Source organism: Coccinella septempunctata, chromosome 1, assembly GCF_907165205.1.
Source record: "Coccinella septempunctata chromosome 1, icCocSept1.1, whole genome shotgun sequence".
Taxonomy (NCBI): Eukaryota; Metazoa; Arthropoda; class Insecta; order Coleoptera; family Coccinellidae; genus Coccinella; species Coccinella septempunctata.
The window spans coordinates 52,942,268-52,951,688 of record NC_058189.1 but is presented as its reverse complement, the minus strand read 5'-3'; the positions used below and the strand labels follow the sequence as shown (position 1 = coordinate 52,951,688).

Sequence of the window (9,421 nt, the reverse complement as noted above, 5' to 3'; positions counted from 1 at the left end):
CATAAACAAAAATGTGTCGAAAACCTATAAGTACTCTATGATTGCTCGATTGGTCGTAAGAAAAAGGAATGTCTTTTTTTCTGTTCTGTACAATTTTTTTTGGGAATATTTTGTTATATAAACCTTGCCCTAACAATAATAAACACAACAAAAAAAGAATTGTCCAATTTGGTGCGATAGTTTGAAGAATAAAGCATTTTGAAGTAAACCATAGATCCTCTTTTATTAATATAGATTCTGACAGGCAGTCCCAGACAATTTCCTCTATATACAGGTCTAATTTTTGGTAGAGGTACTCTACAGGGTGCAAGGTATCTCCCCTTATATCTGACACGCTCGAGTAAATCCCGAATTTCCCTCTTGGGCTCCCCAACTATTAATGTCGTTAAACGAATAGCATTGAGAGCAAGTAGGCCACTTTCGATCACCAAATTAACAAATCTTCCAAAAAACCACCTACACTCATCATCAGATGGCATATCCACCTACTTCCGCAACCTCCCTACCCTACCTCAATGTCGCCAAGGAAGAAGCTCCTCGAATTCGTGTCATTTCTCTTTGGCGGCAATCCTACCATCGCGATACCATCACCTTCGACCACGACAACGTTCTTCTGGTGAAGAGTTGGAGCGTCTGGCCTGGATTTCGAACGGCAGTCATCATTTCTTCGTTCAACAGTCGAAACCGTACACCGTGTGGTCCGACAGTTCCAGAGTAACAGCGGTGAAGTGTGAACATTGTGGCCACCTGCAGAACGCCGTTAACTGTTTTTCCCCGATAGAAAAGACTTTCCGCGATGCTCTTCCGTCGCAAGTGCCGCGTTTCGAGACTGACGGAATGGTGTTCGTATTTATTTTTTTACGCCGCTTTTGGACTACTATCCTCGGATTCGGGTAAGCGTTGATTCAGTTTTTCATTTTGGAGAAATTGGAAATTCCCCGAGAATCCCGTAACGGTACAGCGGATGAGGCTGTGTTCTGAAGTGTTTATTCTGTATCCACACACTAGAAACATTTTTGATTCATTCCGTTATTCAATTTGAGGTTGAATGTGAAGGCGCGACACGGAGGTTTTTAAATATTCATGATTCGAGAGGATCTTCATTTGTTTTGGTCAACCTTTTTTGCGTTCACGGAATAGGAATATCCTAAGGATGATGGAAACTCTGACAGAAGAATTGAATCGCTGTACAGGATGGGCAAAATTCGATGTCTACTGAGGGGATCTCGAGAACTATAGAAGCAAGAAGAAAACGGATGACACATTCTCGAGCTCTTTTTTTTTTGACTAATCCGAATCTGAAAACAGAACCGGCCTATCATTTCTAGATTTTGAGTTATAAACAAAAATTGGGATTTTGACGATTTCGAAAAGTTCCCTTACCTTTATTTGTTTGAAGTTACAGATTTAAAACTTGAACCTTCTTTGTCACTTTTATACGTAGATTCTACTGACAGAACCTTTTTTGTCGATTCAAAAATGAAAAATTCAATGAAAGTTTGCATTTGAAAAAACGAAAGTTCGCCCAATGTTTCGAAATGAAGAAATATTTGGTGCTCGTCAGTGGATTCTACGTGAAAAGGGCCCTGTAGAAGATTCAAGTTTCATATCTGTAACTTCAAAGACAAAAAAGTTATGAGAACATTTCGAAATCGTCAAAATTTCATTTTTTGCTAATAACTCAAAAAAAGGTTTCACCATTCTTTGTTTCTCTGAAAAAGAGCTCGAGAATGTGTCATTCGTTTTCTTCTCGCTGTCATAGTTCTTGAGATATCAGTAGACAACGAATTTTGCCCACCCTGTACTCTTTGCGATTCCAACAGGAATATATCACTTGATCGTGAATTTTGATCGAAAAATTTTGGTTCATCATAAAATAAACAAACACTAGAAACTCAATGACAAGATTTTCTCCTGGATAACTTATTTAACCAATACACATATAGCAAAGATGTTGTGATAACGAAAAACCTATTAAGTTCATTTGCCAGTTTAATTATCTATTTTCAGCAATTATCGTCCACATCGATTCAATATCATTTTCAGTAATAAAGCTTGGTTCTAATCGACTGAATTTAAGAGCTAGAAATTTACGGAACCATTTGTGCTGGTTTCATCAGATGTTCTTGAAAGAATATAAAGAATATGTTGTTGAGCGATCAAAATTTGAATTCTGGTTTTGCGAGCGTTTCCATTTCGCCGGTGTGTGTAATTTTCGAATTTTAAGACGAAAAAGGTCGCAAACGCTAGTGGATCGGACTCATCTCTGAGAAATTATTAGTTAAAATCAATCCTGTCTGTCCATTCGGGCGTAAACACTCTGACTACCGAAGGAAAAGAGCTAGATAGGGACTTTTAAATTTTCAGGGTAGGTTCAGTCTGATTTGATGCAATTGTTAAGTTCTTTTTTTGACAAAGTCCACTCGATGGTTTCGGAGTCATAGTCATTTGAGAATTGTTTCACGATATTCCACAATATTTGAGAAAATATAAAATTGCAGGTTTGAATCTGAGATGCTACTATAGTTATAGTTGTGAAGTTTCCATACCAATTTTGTAATTTGAAATTGGAATATCTATGTAGTATGGAATCGATCTAGAAAAAAAATGAACCTGCCTAACCATCGTTTTGAAATAAGCGTGCATTTTCCGGAAAATGGATAGAAAACGCTGCAAAGTTTACTGAAGCTTCATCATTTCAACTCTTTGAAATATTCCAACTTTCACTATTTCAAATGAAGATTGAGAAGTAATTTCAGACTAGGAGTGACTCTTGACCCTACCATTTATCTCCTCTGTAACCATAGTAATTACCTTCGAGCAGTTTTGAATTTAATTGAACTATGATATACCGCAACTAGAAATATCTAGGAAACCGAATGATTTTTTTTTTGAAAATTTATGGATCATAATGAATGGCCAGAATCTATCTAACCAAAATATTCTCCTCTGGGTGGTGTGAATTCACTTGACATATTTTGTAGAATTCTTTGAGCGTTATTCAGAACTCTCATCAGAACCAAAGATTATAGAGTTATAGAGCTAACTCTATAATATTTGATCAGAACTATTTTGCGATCAAATTTGGCCAACATAGAAAATATTGGTTTTCAAATTTCGGACCTTATTTTTGCTGATAAATTGAAAAGTTTTGTTTTTTCAATAAAAGTCACTCGATATATTTTGTAGAACTCTTCGAGCGCTATTCAGAACTCTGATCAGAACTCTTCTGCGATCAAGTTTGCCAACATAGGGAATATTGGTTTTCAAATTTCTGACCTTATTTTTGCTGATAAATTGAAAAGTTTTGTTTTTTCGATAAAAGTCACTCGATATTTTTTGTAGAACTCTTCGAGCGCTATTCAGAACTCTCATCAGAACTTTTCTGCGATCAAATTTTGCCAACATAGGAAATTGGTTTTCAAATTTCGGATCTTATTTTTGCTGATAAAATGAAAAGTTTCACAAAACTAGTGAATTAAACGTCACACCACCATGGAGTGGACCAAATTCTATCGCATAGCACCAACATTAGTTCGGCGAAAATGTACCGTTTCCAAAAAAAACCTAATCTAACAATGGCGATTTTTTATCATCGATAATATTACTCCTAGATTATTATTTATTCCGAGTAATAAAGTTTATGTAGAAAAAAAATTGTTTTAATTTACATTTACTGAGGTTTTCGATTAACTACTTAGAATAATTTTAATTAAGGGTGATAATACTATCCTTCCCCACAAACTGGCCCTGTGATTGAAAAATCGGCAATTTTAGGTATTTTCGATTCTAATTATTTTGGAAACGGTACATTTTCGTCATTCCCTAGCATTTGGTCTACTCATCGTGGTGTGACGTTTGATTCACTAGTTTTGGGACACCCTGTATACTTGAAACTTTGTATTTTGCGAAATTATGCAATTCTTCTAAGAGTACATATATCATCACGTAAGATTCGAGACAAATCAATTAATATATCATATATATCATTTTGGGAGAAATCTAAAAATGTGATAAAATATTGGGAGTACAATTTGAAATAACGAAGTTTGGCTCAATTTTCGGTATAACCGGAAGTACAGAGACCTGGTTGAAAAGATCCTGGTCATTCATAATGATCCACAAATAAAAAAAAATCTGCTGATTCTCTAGACTCTAGATACTTCAAGTGAAACACCTGGTCGAAAATTAAGTGTTTCATCAATATTGAAAATTGCATGTGTCCTAAAGTGAGACTTTTACGTAGAACGCTCATTTAAAACCCAAACATTTTTTGACATGCGTCATAATCCCACATTTTCATACCATGGAATGTGTCAAATTTCTATGGCCAACCGAGTGCTTTTATTAAAGTGAATTGGGAATATGTACTTAGGTACATACTTCATGAAAGCCTGGAGAAACATAATTTGGTTCACGAATTTTCGAATCCTTATTAAATTTTACTCGATTCGATAGCCAATCTTCTAATCAACTGGATTTCACCAGGACATAAATGGTCGTTCAATGAATTATTGGCGTCAAAATATGAATCATTTAAGACCACACATGACCCAGATTGGTTTATTTCGATTTCACCTCCGTGTGAGCACAAATTATTGACATTAAACATATACTTTCTGATTAATCACATTGACAGTAAATCTTTTAGTAACTGCAGGTTTCTCAATTTAATAGGAAGCGTTTTCGTAGATTACAGGTCGGGTTTTAGCAAGTTAATCTTATAATTGGAATAGATATTTCAGAATCAAGATGACGGTTTTATTTATGATTTTTGGTTCAGCGTAATCCATGAATATTTTCAGGTTTTAGCACTGAATTTACATCCCTTCCATTCGTTTCGATAAAAGTGAATTTCAAAATAACGCCTGAAATTTTATTATACCGAATTGTGAGAAATTTTAGTTGAAATACCTTAAATACTAACGCCAGTTTCATAATAAATTTTAAAATATCTTAATGCTAAAGGAATAAAAAAGCTCTAAAGTGACTTTTATTGATTATGGAACTGGCTTTCAACCCAGGGAGATGTGAAAGAAAATGTTGGCCATGCCTTTCTTGTTAGTTTTATTCAAAAAATTGAAATTCTTCTGTTTGATGTTGACATCCAATTTTTATCCCACATATTCGGCTTTTTCATGTTCAACCATATAAAGCTCGAATTGAAATCGCAAAAGTGAGATTGCGTGCCCAAGATTTCCGGATTAAATCGACCATTTCACTTAGTCACAAACATAAAACAATGACTAAGCACTGTTTCAAGAGATACTTATCTGTTTATACTTTACGGATGAATCTTCTTGATAGAGGTTCGTCGCCATATCTTGTTCATGTGCTAGTGACCTAAAATTCATCGTCTACACTTATGCATACGTAAACCCAACCGGTAGTAAGGACGTGATACACCTACCTTTGGATAACTCCGTTTATGTGCAGTCCTTCCGTCTTTCGACTTTGAGAACTTACCGAAACACCTAATTTACCTACAGGATGTAAACGATTAGTTGCGAAAAAGTTTAAAGGGGTAGTTCCTTGTCAAAAAATAGTTTGTGTCTCTCATGAAAAAAATTTTGATGGTATTTTTCAGTGGTATAATACATTTGTTATACTTATTAGAATTGAAATTGTATGATAATAAATAAATAAATATGATTAGGGAAGAAGGTTTATTGCGAAACAAATTTCAGGGGTGGATTTTTCTACCCCTTGCAATTACAGGGAAACACCATCCCATGGAATGTTTGCTCAATTTAATTTCTTTTTTTTTTTGTTTCTGAGGAAAAAATTGAATATTCTTTTTCAAGTGGAACCTAAGCTATCTAAGCAGTGGCTGACCAAAATTTATATGAAAGACCCATACTATTTTCTGACAAAGAATTGCGAAATTTTTTTGCAATTATTCATTTATACCCTGAATATGAATAATTCTTATTTTTAATTTCTCACAGGTCATTTCAGGGATTATCACAGTGTTATTACAAGTTTTTAATTTAACTACTACTGACAAACATAATGAGTATATTTCAATTTTATCATTGTATTTGATAGGGTAAGGAAATCAGAAATACAGAATATACCTACATACTTCATTTTAGAACAAAGGGTGATTTTTGTGAATTTCGAATTGAAAACACAAATTCTAAACACAAATATCTAAATTTTCTGAAACAATTTTCAAGAGGAATCCTTCAAACTAAAATTTATTATGTATCTGTTTCCGAAGAAATGAAATATAAATACTCGGGAAAGTAGGATGGATAAATTGAAAAATACTTGCACAATCACGTTCTCTCTGGTATTCGGTTCGATTATAATGGTTTGGTTGTGTAGTATCGTGGTATTACTACAATTCTTGGAATTTTTTTCGTAGATAATCATGAAATACCTTTCGATGATTAGGTTGTCAGTAGGTAGTGAGGATATAACTCAGATATAGCCTACATTGTAATGTAAATAATTGAATAGGAACACCTGTAACTTCACGAATTTATAATTACATAAAAATTCATTTGGTCATTTTTCACGCTTAGAATTTCGAAAATATCAGATCATGTGTGAATTTTCATGAAAAAGTTTTAAATTAGATACATAGTGTGCACAATGTTATTCTTGAAGTTTCGTTATGGATGCGAAATTCATTCCCCTTAACGAATTTGAAAAAAAAAAATTAAAAAAAAATTATTTGAGGAAAAGAATGTAGCGATAACGAACCTTTTTTCATTATAATCTGATAATCAGGGCCGGATTAGACGTTTTCCCTCCTAGTCCAGTGCTAATTTGCTGCCATTTTGAATTTATTATAAATATTTAAAAACGTCTATTTATTTAATGGGGTAATTTCCACAAAGGACATTCATTAAAAAGTACAATTAACTGTCACAGCAATACAAAAATTAAATTCTCTCACATTATCTCTTGAATTTTATTTATCAAAGTTATATTTTTTCGAACTCGAACAAGATATCCTGTAACCTATAATTTCAGAACACTAGTTCACTGATATTTTCCAACATTTTTTTATTCCTCTGATATACTCTGCCAAAAACTGAATATGGAACAAAAATATCATTTTTAATCTGGGGCGGATTCAGGATTCGAGTTTGGGGAGGGCACAACCCCCTCTCTCCCTATTCCCATCTCGCCCAACCTAAAATTCGTATCTGAAAGAAATACTTTTTTATGCTAATGCGCAGACATCTTTAAGCTTTTTCAATTCTCAAGATATATTGAGAAAAAAACGGTTATCGGTCAATAACACGGAAATGTAAGACAAAATATGTAGTCGTATTCAGAAACGGCTTCAGATCTCCCAGACTCAAGTTTTGGTGGACTATTCGAATCCACTGACGTAAATTTTCGGAAATAGGTTTGAAAATCATCTGTAAATTTAGTGCAAGCGAGGAAGGAATTTTGAGTCTTGGGGGGGGGCAGAGGGGGCACGTGCCCACCAGGAACCGCTACTGTTTTTAATGGTTGATAAAACTACAGATACTCATTTCAAGACTTTTTCCTTGTTCTACTGAGTTGGCAATTGAGACGCCAAAGTGAGTTTAGATTTTTGGATTCTACAATAAAAACCCATCGAGCCACTGTAGAAACAAAAATTTCTATGCGTCTTCTCTGGCCTTATACATAGTGTTTATTTTTCAACTACTAAAACAAAATAAAACTGCGTATAATTTTTTCGTTACACGCAATATACCTAATAGCGAAGGTAATCGTTTATAAAATGCATAACAATAGGAATAAAAAGAATAAAGTGTAGAAGCCAATTGCGTTATTGACAAAATTGCGTAATCAGATGAATAAATAGATCAAGAATATGAGATTATCAACATGATAACTCCACGAGTTGGCGGATGAGTTACTTCAATTATTACGGCATAGAATTCTTATGTTTGCATGATCTTTGATTGGAAGAGTTTTTATAGTCTATCACTTTCAATTTCAACCCATCATAAAATTTTCAGTTAAATTTTTGAGGCATTGTATAAAATTTTGTCTGTTAATTCTTGTGAACGTTTTAACTCTGGCAAGAATTTCACCCCACGAATAAATGATTTTGGTTTTTGAAAATCAGATAAAGTGGGATCCATATACAGGGTGTCCCAAATTCGATGTCCAGTGAGGAGATCTCGTGCAGAAAGCAGAAGAGCTAGCGCAAATAGATAGGACTTTTCCGAGCCGTTTTTCAAAGAAACAAGGGAGGATTGGAACTGTATAGCCTCCTACGATCCTTCGTTTCTGAATTATCAGCAAAAATTGAGATTTTGACGATTTTGAACTTGTTCGTCTTTGAAGTTATAGATCAAAAACCTGAGTAGGCACTCACACACACTCTACACGAAAAAACCACTCACAATATATGTCTACTGTTTTCTTAATACTGAACGTTGCTAAAAAAATTAATTATAATGTTAATTAATCAAATTAGCATTCTTTCAACTGAACAACTTTGATTTCATCGATAGCAATAAAGCAATATGATGCATAGTAGGTACCTACATAGAAAGTTGACTATAGAATCAATTAACTCAATAATTAACTTTTTTCAGCGACGTTCTGAAGAAAGGAGTAGACAATTCAGAGATTCTTGAATTGTCTTGAACAAAAGTTTACATTTAAAAGAACAAACTTTGCCTCATAAATCGACATTATAGAAGTGAAAAAATCCTTCAAGGCTTTCAGTGGACTCTACGTAAAAAAGTGCCTCTAGATCGAGTTCAAGTCTCAGATCTGTAACTTCAAAGAAACAAAAGTATGGTGATAACGAAGCATCCTAGGAGGCTACGGTTTCCACCATTCTTTTTTTCTCTGAAAATGTGCTTGGAAATGTGCCATCTGTTTTCCTCTAGCTCTGGTATACGAGATCCCCTCACTGGACATTGAATTTGGGACACCTTGTACATGGTGTAGTTGTAACAATTCATTAAACTATCTTTACCTCAAATTCGAGACAAATGAATTAATACCTCTAGAACCTTGAGATTTGGTATGAGGGAGTTGAAATAAACCATAGATAAAATTTTGTGAAGGATCCAAAAATGTTATGAAATATATCGGGTGTCTCATTTGAAGTAACAAAGTTTGGCTCAATTTTCAGTACCACCGAGTAGAGAATATTTTATTTGAATAGATACCTATGGGTTTTTCCTTATGATCTATTAGCTTTCAGAAAAAATCTCATTCAGTTCCGGTAGATTCGGGTGACTTGGGACAGTCCTGTAACTTGGGACAATTACCCCCCTTGCAGATTTCTTTCTTTACCATTTATGAGCGAAGGGACAAACTTATAAGATTGTGTAGCGTCTTTTCGGTTAGTTTAACAATTAATTCCTGTTGAGTTTGACAGGAAAAATTAACGAATTCAGGAGAGTAAAAGCGCGTTTTTTTATGGCCCTTATCTATACTTTCTAGTGTC

The 9,421-nt window shown here is 34.2% G+C and overlaps 1 protein-coding gene across 1 annotated transcript in view; it reads left to right on the top strand.

The window, feature by feature from the left end:
- Positions 1–527: 527 nt before the first annotated feature.
- The window catches only part of LOC123322385, a 66,944-nt gene continuing 58,050 nt past the window's right edge, over positions 528–9,421 (top strand). Inside the window, exon 1 of the mRNA XM_044910331.1 lies at positions 528–893. Within this exon, the coding sequence (XP_044766266.1) occupies positions 797–893 (97 nt within the window). The 5' untranslated portion in view covers positions 528–796. The remainder of the gene's footprint in view (positions 894–9,421) is intronic.